General features: G+C 34.2%; 1 protein-coding gene across 4 annotated transcripts in view; it reads right to left on the reverse strand.

Annotated features, from left to right (window-relative positions):
* The window catches only part of DPH6 (diphthamine biosynthesis 6), a 201,321-nt gene that overhangs the window by 143,514 nt on the left and 42,644 nt on the right, over positions 1-15,163 (reverse strand). For 3 of the 4 annotated variants that reach the window (XR_010999964.1, XM_068193022.1, XM_068193024.1), the window contains exons 5-6: positions 14,385-14,503; positions 13,104-13,169 (exon numbers count right to left, since the gene is read on the reverse strand). Coding sequence is in view for 3 of the 4 variants with exons in the window: in XM_068193022.1 (XP_068049123.1) it covers positions 13,104-13,169; positions 14,385-14,503 (185 nt within the window). In the remaining variant the exon portion in view is untranslated. The remainder of the gene's footprint in view (positions 1-13,103; positions 13,170-14,384; positions 14,504-15,163) is intronic. The other variant, XM_068193023.1, reaches the window with a different exon arrangement.

The following is a 15,163-nucleotide window of genomic DNA, read 5'->3' on the forward strand; positions in this document are numbered from 1 at the left end:
GGAAAAACAAAGCTAGCTACCATTTCACTACAGGTCAAGTGGAGAAGCTATTGTATCCCTTAGAAATTTCACTGACAAGTGAAGTAAACACATAGGTCCATGGTAATAAAAATACTACAAGGATACTACCTCTTAAGTCAGAAGTTACCTTTGTAGATACCTATGCAATTAAAATACAATTTAATTTTTTTCATGTTTCCTACAACTGGAAGGGACACAGGCTCATAATAAAAAGTTCTTTTGCCAAATCCCATTCTTTGTGTGTTTTATGCACATATAAAATATAAGATTAAAAAGGAGGGAGATATAAAGAAAACTCAGACCTACAGAACATATTGAACATTGTACCTTTAGATCCATCACAAAATATTCTGTATTATGCCTACATTTTGATTTATTTTTCTTTGTAAAAAAGTAAGCCCTATTAACACTTGATAGCTGCTCCAACTTGCTCCTCTGTATTCCTGTTTCAAATTTCTTGACTTTCTAATTTTGGCCAGCTCATGGCACTTAATGGTCACATCTCAGGATAAACCAAGAAACTGGCAAAAATGAGCAGTGGGATAAAATAATCCAGGAACAACTGTTTCAAAAGCTGACATCTTCAGCCAAGTAAATATGCTAGTTGGATTTGATACAAAGTTGTCAAAAGGTCTTACATATGAAACAAATGAGAAAAAGACAAAATTATAACTCCCTAAACTGAAGGAATACTGTGAAATTTTCAGTTGTCCCATTTTTTATTACCCTTAGTTATTGTGGTTTGGGGTCCTTTTTGTACTGATACAATACTTCTCTATTTTTTCCTGCTCTCCTGCTTCATACTGTAATAGGTATCATTACAGAGCTGCAACCAAAATTACTCAATTCAGAAGCAATTTCTAAAATATGTACCTTGCAAAGCACTTCAGATTGTTGATGATGAAAGCTGTTATATAAATGTACAGCACACTATTATTTAAAGTCATTGCTGAGTTAAAATAGCTAATATGTCTCTTAATTTTTATAATTGTGATCTTGGTATATTTAAATTCCTGTGAAACTAAAACAAATTAGAGTGAATGAGATTTCAAAACACTAAGAAAGTTTTTAAATATTTCATTAAAGCTCATTAAAAATTCCCTTACCATGTAGGGGAATGCTTTTAAAACTGCTTAATAATTAAAGTTTTAAAAGACTGAGGCTTTTTCCACCCTCTATTCTTTTTTTGTATTGTTTTATTGCTTTTCTTTTAACAGACTAAAAATGTATGTGCTAGATATGTGATAATTTATTCTTGTGGAAATAGTTTTGAAATATATTAATTCAATTTAAATAGTTCAAATAGTTCTGGTGATCTCTTCCAACTTACATCAGGTTAGCATTTTGTCCTTGATTATAATGGGATAGGTATTAGGCCAAACAAGCTATTTCTCTTGATGCAAATGAAAGAGTGATCATTACAGTACCATTTCCCACATTTACATTAACATTCTTCCTTTAATATAATTACATTGCTAAGATAAGTAACTTCTCTCTCCTTGATAACAAAAGATTGATTTCCTCTAAATTTAAACCAAGGGATACATTACAAACATATGAGAAGAGAAGTTTTCACAACCAGACACACTGACATATTATTTCTTTCACAAGGTTCTCTTCAGTAATATGGACACATCTTCTGTCCAGTAATGAATGAAAACCAGTAATTTAAAAGAAACTATGATACAAATAGTTTATGAAATACAAATCAATTGCCTATGTATACACTATGGGTAAACTCTTTAGTGATATCCCACACCTACATGAAAATCTGTGAAGTGCCCTTCCTGTTTCTCAGCAGAATTCCATTTTTAGACAGCTTGCAATTATTTTGAAACATAGTATTTCTTTCAGCTTCCAAAAGGTTTATATTGTGAGTGAATAGAGACTGTCTGCTAAAGGCATCAGGAACCAAGGTAACTTTCAATCTGCAGAACCAGTAATCCACATCTCCAATCTCTACTGCTATGCATGCATAGATGAAGCTGTATGCCTGTTGCTACGATTAGTATAATAAAGTATTTGGAACAATACTTACAAAATAGGTTTTTTTAAATCTATACTTCTATTTGGTACACTTTTCTTTACTGATTCAGATTCTTAAAACGGCTTAGACTAACAAGAAGAACAACATATTGTAAATTCTTAGTACCACATCCTCCAAATTTATCCTCAATGGAACTGAGTGGATGGATAAACCAACAACAAGGTCCAGGGCCTGGATGACTCTATGTAGAATTAAAAAATTAATTAGGAACGGAACTATAATTTGCAGGACTGACATCTATTTTATTTAACTTACATGTACCAATGGGGGGCAATTAGAATTCAATTAAAACATTCACTTTTATTACTTCCCTGACTGACCTTGAAGTTAATGCCTGTTTTATTTAATTGCATCATCTATGAATAAATGTTAACCCTACAATGTTATGGCCCATTATTTTCAATGCATTTTTAACTCCCCAACTGAACTACATCCATCAACTTATTATGCGCTGCCAAGAGAGCAAGTGGGGCTTTATTTCTCTGAGATAGACTAGTATATGATAACAGAAACATCTCAAAAAATTTGATAATGCTGTTTTTGACAGTGTTCAATAAAAAGAATTGTGCTTTCAATTCCAGTTTTGTAGTCTAGCTTGACTCTAAATCAGTAAGCGACAGCACAAATGGTATAATCACTTCAAACTAATTTCTACTCCATCTGTAATTCCTGATAAATCCACTGACAGGAGCAGAACTCCTTCCTGCAGATATTAACAATGGTTGCAGAATGCTCTTATGCACAGCCACAAGACAAGTGTAGAGAACTGCAGCAATGTCAAGAGATTGGAGCAGAAATTAATGGCATTGTTCTGTGGTGAAAAAAAGAACATTACTGAAAGGCATTTCACTACTTCTGAGTTATGCAAAGGAAACATATTTTAAATGGTTTACTTTGTACATATGTATTAGTGTAGCATGAAGCCCTCACCTGAGGGACAACTACCTGATATTACTCGCATTTATCAAGACCATTAGAAATCCAAGTTACATTTTCATGGCATTACATTCAGCTAAAAAAAATCCATATTCTAAAGCCTTATCTGACTAAAAAGAACATGTTTGATACATGTTAAGAATTTTAAAATTGTCTGGATTCTTAAGAAAGTATTTTAAAATAAAAAATTCTATTTTCACTTTATGTAAAATTTCAAATAAATAAAAATAAATCAAAATTACCAGTTTTAAGAAATGTTGGCATATAAAGCTCTTCTGAAAGTGACATTGAACCAAACTAACCCATAATATATGGACACATTGTAAAAGAATCACCACCACACACACATCAATTAAGTATGAATTAACCATTATATGTTGATAATGTAGAGGGGAAAAAACTCCAGCCTTTCCTGACTAATCAACGCAACAATTCAAAAACTTTAACTTGTTAATCAGTGACTTCTTCCCTAAAATAAGGTTAAAAAAATCTCCAAAAGTGGTATTATCATCTTCTTAAAATATCATGTTCATAGGATTGGGATAAGCTTTTGGAGGGAAAAAACCCACCTATTTTAAAGTTACAGGAACATGAAATTTCCTTTTTTCCCTGACTTCTTGAGAAGTAGCATTGAGAAGAGTAGCAACCCCCACCACTATGAATGTAAAGTGACTAAGACTTCTGATGATGTAGGGCTGTATAATCTGCAACAAAGTTTTTGGAGATATCCTAATCAGCTGCTCACCAAGAGTAGAATTATTTAGAATTTTGAATAAGAAAAGAGGCAATGAAAAACTTTGGTTTTCTGGAACCAAAATTAGTTTCTTCTCAATCTTTTTATCATAAAGAAAACAGGGTTAACAATTAGATGATAGGACCTGTAAGATAAAGAAATACATATAGAAAGCAGAAAAGTATAAAGGATAAAGCAACCCCCATCTAAAACTGGAACAGAGAAAACAGGACTTATTTTTGAAGGTAAATTCCTCTATTTTAACCGTGTCTTTTTTTTCCCCCTAAGTTAACAATACGAAATCAGTGGTTTTCAAAAGGAGGGCAAGGCATTATTCTTTACACAGTACAGAATACAGGAGAATGATTCTAATAACATAGGAAAAGCCTGTACACAACAGCATTAGCTGGTAACATAGGCTTACTATGTAGGAGTGCAGGAATGTGTTATAACCTTCACCAACTAGAAGTGCACATGCCACACAGATATTCTTGAATTGTAAATCTATATCTTAAGTTGCCTTGAGGTAAACTATTCCTGGTGTCATATTTAGCTTTCATTTCTATGAAGAGCTGGGAAGTGAACTTTTCATCTGGTAGCATAACTTGACAGATTCATTCTTAACTTCCTCAAAACTTTCACACATGAAAGGCTGTGTTAACAATGGTGAACTGGATGGATTCCTTGGATTTCCTTTTCAAAAAAAAATTGTAAAAACGGCTTAATTTTTGTATAAAATTAATGAAAAGTGTAATAAATACTTCGTATTACTGCACATTTAAAAGATTTGAGATGAATATACTTCTGATTTATTGTACGAAAGAGGAAAATTCATGTGACTTGATTATGCATCTACTGCTCTTTTCCCCTTGCTCTTTTTCTTCTTCTTTTTTTTTCCTTCTCTTTTTCTGGTATGTGATAATTTATCCAGTGTGGCAATTGTACGGGGATAGAACCTGTAGACATACTGTAGATATAGTAACTTTTTTCAAGCTAAGTGATACTAAGTGAAAATTTTAAAAGACATTAATCCCAAAGTGGTTCTAGCATACGTTTCAGTGCAGTTTAATTGGGATCTCAGTTCATCTTCCTTCTTGAATATTCTTCAAGTATGTTCTAAACCAGGTTAGTATGATGTCATAAAATTTTAGAATTCTGAGAGGTAAAAGGATTTATAACTTTTTATCAAAGTAATATTATCTCTAATCTCTTGTGGTTTTTTTTAAACATCAAAGATGTTTGTGTTCTAGTTAAATCTAGGATTCTAAGCAATTTAGCTCTGTCATTTCAAGAACAGAATCCTCAAAAAATCTTTGAAGAAATTTTGTACTGTTTTATCAGATAACAAGGCAGTATTTCCAATCGGATTCTTTTACAAAATCACAGAATCACAGAATGTGTGAGGTTGGAAGTGACCACAGTGCATCACTGCTCCAACCTCCCTGCTCAAGCAGGGTCATCCTAGAGCACGTGGCACAGGTTTGTGTCCAGATTGCTTTTGAATATCTCAAGTGAGAGCGACTTCACAATCTCTCTGGACAATCTGTTTCAGTGCTTGGTCACTTACACAGTAAAGAAGCTCTTTCTCATGTTCAGGTGGAACTCTCTGTGACTCGGTTTCTGCCCATTGTCTCCTGTCCTATTGCTCAGTACTACTGAGGAGAGCCTCGATCCATTCTCTTTCTTCCCCCACTTCAGACACATATACTGAGTTATTCATCTCAATCATCTCTTCTTGAGGCTGAACAGACCCAGCTCCCTCAGCCTTTCCTCATAAGAGAGATGTTCCTTAATCATCTTTGCCAACTTCCACTGGACCTGCTCCAGTAGCTCCATGTCTCTCTTGCCTTGAGGAGCCCAGAACTGGACACAGCACTCCATGTCAGGCCTCAGCAAGGCTGAGCAAAATGACAGGATCCCCTTTGTCAACCTGCTGCCAAAGCTTTTCCCAATGCATCCCAGGACAGCATAGACCTTCTTGCCCACAAGGACACACTGCTGGCTGATGGACAGTTTGTTGTCCACCAGGACCCCCAGGTTCTTCTCCACAGAGCTGCTTTCCAGCAGGTCAGCCTTCAGTCTATGGTGGCACATGGAATTATTCCTCCCCTGGTACAGGACCCAGTATTTGCCCTTGTAGAATTTCAGAAGGTTCTTCTCTAAAATGTTGGTAGTTTGAAAAAGATTGCAGAAGAATTGTATAATTGCTGAAAAATAGCATTAAACTACTTTTAATCAAATGCAGCAAATAGTTCATCTCATTAAAAGTAATGACTGAGTCAACTTCTTCTCAGGACTTTTAATAGACCTAAAAAACTTAAATCCAAAGTTATTAAAGTTTCGGTTCATACAGTCATATATGTACAGATTTCCTAATATATTTTTTTTGAGTAGAATACCTTAAGAGCATTGTTTGTTTATTAATCTATTTAATTCAAATTGTTCATCTGATCTAGCACCACATGAATACAAATGTGTGTTAATAAAAAGGTATGTGCTGTTTTTTCCCTGTTAAAGAATTCTTGTATTTCATAGTTTGAACAGTTCTAATTCTAGTAAGCTTTGTAGAAAATAATTGAAATTTCATTCTATGGAAGAGAAAGAGGTGTGGCGCAAGTGGTAAAATTTGTGTCATTTTCATTAAATCCGTCCCTATGCAGACAAGTTATAAACTTTTAAAAAATTCACAGTCCCCAAGAGGATTGTTCAAAAGAGGTTTCTGACAGCAAAGATCAGTAGATCTGCTGCAAAAGGGTAAAATGCCAGAGCAGAAATAAAGGATCAGACTAGGACAAGAAGTCCTGCAAAACTTCAACTCATAGTGACCTGAAAAGCCAACATCTATGGCTCTAACTACACAGATATGTCTTTAAAGGTTTGAGTTTATGTCCTGTTTCAGCACATAAGTCTGTAAAGTAAACGGGCATCTGAAACTTAAATTGTATCAAACATTAAAGAGCAGCAAGTATATATTCTAGTATCAAAAATATACCACTTGTACCTCTGTATCTTCATATTGTTAAAATTATTTCTGATTTTGACATCTCTTACTAAGCTCTCGTCCACAATTTTCAGCTCCATGTTCTAATTATTCTTCTGTCTTTTTCACTATAACCCATACTTCCTTTCCTGTTTCACTTTAAATGCCTAATAGTGAGCTCTTAACCTGCTTCTTCCATTTAAATTTTCCTTTAGATGATGTGATCTCCTCAAACTGTAAAGCGATCTTTCCATTCTTAAGCCATCGCTCTCCTACTTTGTCTGTGACATCTCCTTAACAGCACTCAATAATGTCAGCTTTCAAGTACTTTTCTGTTTTCAGGCATATTCCCTTACTCTTCTTTCTAACTCCTGTTTTCTGTTATGACAACATCCTTCCTATTTTCCAGTGTACAGGCTCAGAGGTAGCGAAGAAGGAATCTTATTTTTCTCTAAATTTTTTCTAAACTGACCTATGCAAAATCTCATTTCTTCCTTTTCTGTAACACACTTTATTTTCAAACATTTCTTTATACTTTATATATGCACTAAAATCTCTTTCCAAAACCTCATCTTACACTGATAACAAAGTATCTGTCATTCATATACAAGCATCAAGGCAAGTACTGTTCTAAATGCAAAGATTATTTTCTCATCTGATTTTCCTAAATTTTCAACTATGAATAAAACTTCTACTTTACTTTAAGTCCATTCCTAGTTCTCTTTTCTCTTACTCATCTCTTTTGCATCACATCTTAAATACCAAGCTAATTTTTTTTGACTTTCAGTCTTGCATACAATTTCCATTTATCTGTGCTGATTTTTTTCTGTGTGAAACTTTTCTGCCAGGAGAAAAAAATGGCCTGAGATAAAATGGCTCTCTGTTTTTATAAGTGTTTCCATGCCTTTTCATGCAATGCCTAGTGAACAAACAGGTGTTGTATCTTTTTATTTTTTTAATCATAAATAACATGAATTATGGAGATAAATGGGATGGTAGACAAATATATTAGGGAACAAGCCTAGAGAAAAAATGTCAAATGCACTTAAACTCTAAAGGGCCAACTAAGTTTCAGAAGATTTGTTTGAAAATTCAGTGACAGCACTATATGCTAGTTAGAAAACAAGATTTCAAAGAGGGAAAAGGCTAATAAGAACATCTTTCCCAAACCACAACAGAGGTAATTTATCAAATTTATAATCTGAAAAAACATTAAAAATAAAATTTAATTAAAAGTGATCATATTTCTAAACAAGATAATACTTCAACACTACACAAGGATAATTTTTCTAATAAAAGTTTAATGCTAGTTTTAGAATACATTATCACTATCAGAATAGACAAGCATTAAAATTTGACAGAACTTGAAAAATATTATCAGTCATTTTATCTTTTACTTCAAATTAAGATAAAGAGAATAAGTGTTCAAAAAACAAGTAAAGTGTTTACAACTTGATGTGGCATTTTGAGATATGATTTAGTGGCTATAGTGTTATTGAAGGTGGGACATGATGACCCTTAGAGTTCTTTTCCAACCTTAATGGTTCTATGATTCTAAGTGTTTTTCATATTATAAAACAGAATGTTCTCAAGAGCAAATGTTGTGAAGACTGTCATAGATTCTACTACAGCTCTGGTGTCTGGTAGCAGCACAAGGAAGAAAGCAATGGAATGATCACCTGTAAATAAGCTGAACTAGCTAAGAATAATGTAAATGTTTCATTTACTGAGCAATAAGCAAGTAAACAGTCCTTACTGTACAATATATAAGAAAGCAACTGGGATCTCATATTGATTTAATAACAAAGCGTTATTCAATTCCTGTTGTTATGTTTGTGAATGGTCTGAGAATTTTTAAAAAATATTTGGAGGAAGTAAGTATCTTCCCCTGTGATGACAAGGTCCTTCAATTTCCTCAAAATTACTTTAAAATTGCTCAGTACTAAAAACACATTTTCAAAGAACACTGTTCCTCTCCATTACACAGATGATGTGCTCAGACAAAACTCACAACCAACAATTTTACTTCAGGATATGATCTGCCATTGCAGCCAAACCAATTTCTAATAACCTTTCTATTGAAAGAGAGAGCTCAAACCTCCATGCAGCCATGGTTTCTACAGAGCAAGTTCCCTGTGTCCAGAAAAAAGCAGATCCTGCTGGATCACCTATATGCAGCCATAAAAACACTGGAGCCTTTACAGGGGCAAAAGCAAGCACAGACTTGTGGTTTGGATGAGTCAGCTAGAAGTGGGATGGAAATGCCGCCTTTTGGCAGCAACTTACTATTAGATCAGTTTAGCTGTCCTTCAGAGCTTAACCAGGAACTTTGAGGTGCTAGGTCTTTTTTAATGCAGCTCTTTACATGTAAATCTTACCTCTGTGAAAACTAATATGAGTATGGCTATCAATTTCAGTCAGTCAGGATTTCACTTCTGTACACCAGAGGCATACAGAGGTTGCATCCAGCTGGTGGCCAGTCACCACTGGTGTCGCTCAGGGGTCTGTACTGGGACCAGTTCTATTTAATATTTTTATAGACAACATGGATGAGGTCATCGAGTCCTTCATTAGTAAATTTGCAGATGACACTAAGCTGAGAGCTTGTGTTGATCTGTTGAATGGAAAGAGGGCTTTGTAGAGAGACTTAGATCAGTTGGATGGATGGGCAGAGTCCAACAGCATGAAGTTTAATAAGTCTAAGTGCCGAGTTCTACATTTTGGCCACAAAATGCCCTACAACGTTACAAGCTGGGGACAGTGTGGCTGGACAGTGTTCAGGCGGAAAGGGACCTGGGGGTGCTGGTCAACAGCCAGTTGAATATGAGCCAGCAGTGTGCCTTGGTGGCCAAGAAAGCCAATGGCATCGTGGCCTGCATTAGGAATTGTGTGACCAGCAGGAGCAGGGAGGTCATTCTTCCCCTGTACTTGGCGCTGGTGAGACTGCATCTTGAGTGCTGTGTCCAGTTCTGGGCCCCTCAGTTTAGGAAGGACATTGAGATGCTTGAGCACGCCCAGAGGAGGGCAACAAGGCTGGTGAGGGGCTTCAAATACAAGCCCTATGAGCAACGTTTGAAGGAGATGGGGTTGTTTAGCCTGGAGAAGAGAAGGCTTAGAGGAGACCTTATTGCTCTTTACAACTTTCTGAAGGGAGGTTGTAGACAGGTGGGGTTCGGTCTCTTTCACCAGGCAGTAACTGACAGAACCAGAGGATGCAGTCTCAAGCTACGCCAGGGAAGGTAAAGGTTGGATATTAGGAAAAAAATTTTCACCAAAAGAATAATAAAATACTGTAATTGTCTTCCCAGGGAGGTAGTAGAATCACCATCTCTGGATGTGTTTAAAAAAAGACTGGACATGACACTGGGCATAGGTTGGACTTGATGATCTCAGATGTCTCTTCCAACCTCATTATTCTGTGATTCTGTGAAATAAATAGCAACACAGACACCTAGGTGTCACCTGGGTTTAAATAATAGATTCATTATACTAAGAAGCAGTATTGTCTCATTTTCAATTTAAAACTCATATACAAAAACATACACATCCCGCAACTATCAGGATAGTGGATTCTATGAGTAGCAGTTTACCATTTTTCTAGACCATGGGAAGCAAGCATCAATATCTTCTCACACCACAGGTTCATGTTAAATATACTTACCACAGACAGCTTATTTTAGTGAAGGAACTTGGGATTTCCTGACTGACAGGAGATGTCACTGGCTCCCTAAGGACTCATTACTCCATTGGGAAATAGCCTGCATAAGTAACTAAGGCCCACACCACTTCAAAATTGAGGTTTCCACAGACCCTGTGATTTCAACTCTACCCATGGCTGAGAATGTAGAATGTCTATAGGCACTCACAGCAGCTGTACCTACATGGTAAAGAATGTAGCCATGAAATGAAAGAGCTCCACTTCATATGCAGACTGATCAGCCCTGATACAAAATTTCAGCTTTTATTATTGTTCAACAGTTGAACAGCGCTACGGTATCATTTCTTTCCTGTGGTCCAAAGAGCAGCTAGAAGTTAGAAACATAATTTAATCATTTAATCAGAGTTTTTCTTTTTCAAATTAATGTTTCAATTATCTGACTACATAATAACAATGCGGGTTTTTTCAGGTATTAAATTAAATAATTAAGGATTAGTTTACTATAACCAAACTGGGAAGAAACTGTAATGTATAAAGAGAATAAATGCATATTAATCCCCTAAAAGACAGGAATTTGAGTTTATATTCTAATTTGACTGAAACATTGAAGAAGCAATTCCACACAATCCTGCATTCGCAAGGCAACAGTGTACACTTGGAAAATTTACTCAGTATAAATGCTACTTTTGAAACTTCAAGAAAATCTAGAAAAATTCTGGAAAAAACTACTTTAACTGCATGACATAAAATCAACTTCAAGTTTATCATATCTTAAAAAGTATAGAGGTGCTTAAGTTTTAGTGTTAATACTTAACAAGATTTAGGTATAGATAATTATGTAAGTAAACTGAAAGTAAATAAACTTGAACATCAAGTTTTACCTAAGAATCATATTGTATGAAACTCAAAAATTCTTCCCAAATGTAACACTCCTCCTTCCCTCACTTATACATATGTATTACACCTTGTACTGCAGTGGAAACAATTTGCTTTAGAATGAGGCACAGTTAAGACCAGTATATAAAGTTACCAAGTTTATAAGTTTATAAAGTTACCAAGTATATAAAGTTAAAGTTGAATCTGTTATATGCATATTCTGCAAGTTAATTAGTATTAGTTAATCTGGAAAACACAACCAAAAAGGAAGGAGATCAAAAATGCATCTTCTTATTGTGTTACAATAGTTACACAATTGTTCTATTACACAGTGCTACATGTGTCACATGAGCAATGGATATTACTGGAATTTCAGGCACATACATGTTAAAACCAATCAGTAATAGCTTCAATTTTAGCTGATACTGAGTAACCTATTTCTGAATTTCTGGATTTCCACTGAAGAGGGGTATATTTTAAAGATAAAAGTATGAAGTATCATATAGGGATCTTTAGCAGCAAGAAAATGGCACTGAAGATAAATATTCAGAAGTACCTTTTATACATATGTGTAGAGCTCAAGTTTGCTGCTAAATCATGGAATGTTTTTCTCTCATCATTCAAGCTTTTGAAATACACTCTAAAGGAAAGAAAGCTGATCTACTTATAGATCAACAGAAGGCATGTGAAAAAGGTTGCTAACAATACTTTTTTTGCATATAAGTGAGAGCAATTGGCATCCCATCTGGAAAATTACACTACTCTGAGATAGAAAACTCTTGCCACTGGCAAGGTTTATGGTATTAATTTGTAATGGTAGATTCTGGGAAATGTACTAAACTAATGCTCATTTACTTGAATAAATACGTGTTTTCTACATAAAATGCCAGGCTTTTACCCTGTCAATACCAGCACTGAGTTAATGGAAAACAGGACAAGGTGGGTGTACAAGTATGCCAGCGCCCATGAATGTCAAGCTCAGGTTACAGATTTGCTTTTTGCATTAACAACTGTACAATGCATCACCTAATGCATTACCCTTCAGACTCTTAAATCTGTTATTTTAAATATTTTCATTGCAGTTTAGCTTTGATTATTAATCTAAAAGGCAAAAAGTTAAACTGTATCTTATCTTCTTTGCCACTTGATATGTTAAACAGCCTTCATACCTTAAATCCACTTTAATAAGGCATGCAATTATTAAAGCATTACAGAATGGCCCCAGAGCATAAAAGCTCCATTAAATTTGCTTACATCTAATTACGTCTGCCTGAGGCAGGTGAGAAATTGACTCTGATAAGATCTTTCTTTTACCTGTAGCCAAAAAAATAAAAAGGAAAAAATAACTTGGAGTGATTTTCTATCTAATTGCTATCTACAAGTATTTATGGTATTTGCTCTTCCAATGAATAGCCCACAAAGCACTCTTTGTGCACTAACCAGTGCATTCTAAGTTTTTTTAAGACTGTAGAATACAAAAGACAAGCTTATCTTGCTGCAGGCATGACAGGTCATCAATGGTGTCTATTTGGGCAACAGTTTTATCTATTTTTTAAATCATATATTTTCTTTAAAAAATAATTCTGATGTGATAAAACATGTTACATATGTTTTGTGGACTTTACTCGTTTCTTCATGCCAGCTTAAGCAATGAACACATTCTATTTTATGGAAATATAATATAAATATATGAATATACTTTACATGGCCAGAAAACAATTATTTTAGAATTTTTTTTCCCCAATTTAATACCAAGTGTTTTGTAGTAGAAAACATGGTATTCAATTCCAATATATTTGTAACTGACCTCCCAAAATTCAGGAAAATGCTAATATATTACATTACTTGTTACCTGTAAATGAATGAGGGCATGTGGTATTTCTAATCATTCTAATCTTCCACTCAGCCCTAGCACATCCTACAGAACAACAGAGCAAGACCATCACAGTGACAATGTAAAAACTACTTAGAAACTATACCAGATAAAGAGGAAGAAATAAATAAATTTTTAAAAAAGAATTAATTTTTAATAATTAATTTCATCCATCCAGCCTAAAGGGATTATAATTCATATGTTGGTTAATAATGAAGGAGAAATTACTTTATTATACATAAAGCACTCTCAGAGAGAGATTAGGTATTTGATGGGAAACTTGCCCAGGTAAACCAGACACTGGACTTCTAATGAAAGATTATGCAACACTATTTTCCAAATATGCATCTTTAACTACTGATGCCACTTGTATGATACAAACCACTGATTGCTACAGAGGACCATAAGTTTATAATCAACCCTAAAAGAAAAGGTCCTTTGGTCACATTTTATGCTTAAAAACTCATTGGCTACTCTGAAACAGAAAACTGCATGGGGGCCTGAAATGAATATATTGTATTATTAACATGTTTCTCATGTGCTCCTTAGGTTTTTAGAATACATCATTCCATAAGCCTTCTTGTAAAACTTCATTTGACCTTACCTTTACATTCAAGCAATAAACAGACAGGTTAACTTTCATATTGATTTGCTTCAAGTTTTATAACTTCATTTTATATAGCTGATAATGAAAAGACATTGATTTTCTGGTATGCTAAGCAACTAAATTTTAAATATAAAAAAAATTTTACAGGCAATAATGAATTATTTCTGTTTGCTCTTATGGTTTACCAACTCCAAGTCTGCTGTTACACAAAATATTTTGGCATCATAATTATATCTTGTTTGATATTAACATCATGTATTTCTATTAAAACTTCCACGGCTGCTTTGTAATGTTGTCTAGTCACAAGCCTGTATCATCTATAAATGAAAATACTGTAAACTTCTGAATTATACATCCATTTTTACTGCAAATCAAAACCAAACCAGAACAAAAAAAATATGAGAGGAAATTAATGACTGTGTTATGAAGAACTGCTATCCAGCTTTTCCACATTTCCTTTAAGAATGAATTATATATTGTTAAATGAATTATTCAGACATCATGACTGGTATTGAGCCATTTTTTATAATTTTCTTGATATTAACATTTCACATCCAAAAACATCCGAAAACAACAAAAGTTCCTCTGTTATGTTGTGGGTTTTTCCATGGGACATTTCAGTAGACAATATTGCTCAGAATCTGAATACATACCAAAAGCTGCCACTTTTATGATTATGGCTTGAACGTTAGATGATATCATTTCTTTAAGCAGTATTTCCTGGTTCCAATGCCAGAGGTAAGCTAAAGGCTGAAGATTAAGCCTTCTGCACCTTAAAAACAAAGAAAAAAATGGATAAAGCCAAGTAAAATGCTTTTAAACGGTATTATTAATGTAAAATTAATGAAAATTTATTTATTTTCCTATCCTGAAATAATTTTTCTTCTACAATTTCAATTACAACACTTTACTATTCACATATTTCATTATAAACATTAAGTCTAATATAAATTTTTTAAAAAAGAAATAAACTTGTTCTGACTATGATTCATCTACATAAGATGCAACTCACTGAGGTAAGGAGATCTGCACGGGACTGTAAGTAAAACCATAACAAAATGTGTTCCTAAACCTTTTGGGACACAAAGCAATTAGCACCTTAGGAAGTCATCACTTTTGTGCACACAGCTAAGGACAAAGTTACTGCTCTGTGATAAATGTGGCACATGTCACTTGTACAATATACTGAATTTGTTGCTGTGATTTGGATCAACAACCAAGGAAAAGAATCATTCAGGAAAATATATACAGCTTGTGATACAAATTAACAACTTGCTACTGTAAAGTTAATTATTTGTTTTGATACATATCATATATAGACAGCATTTGATACACAGCCTTTGATTGTTTATCTCATTAGAGAATCACTAATTTGCATTATTGATAGGTAATGTTTCTGTAAATTGTCAAGGACCATCAGGTGGTGATTAAA

This window comes from Anomalospiza imberbis, chromosome 6 (assembly GCF_031753505.1).
Source record: "Anomalospiza imberbis isolate Cuckoo-Finch-1a 21T00152 chromosome 6, ASM3175350v1, whole genome shotgun sequence".
NCBI lineage: Eukaryota > Metazoa > Chordata > Aves > Passeriformes > Viduidae > Anomalospiza > Anomalospiza imberbis.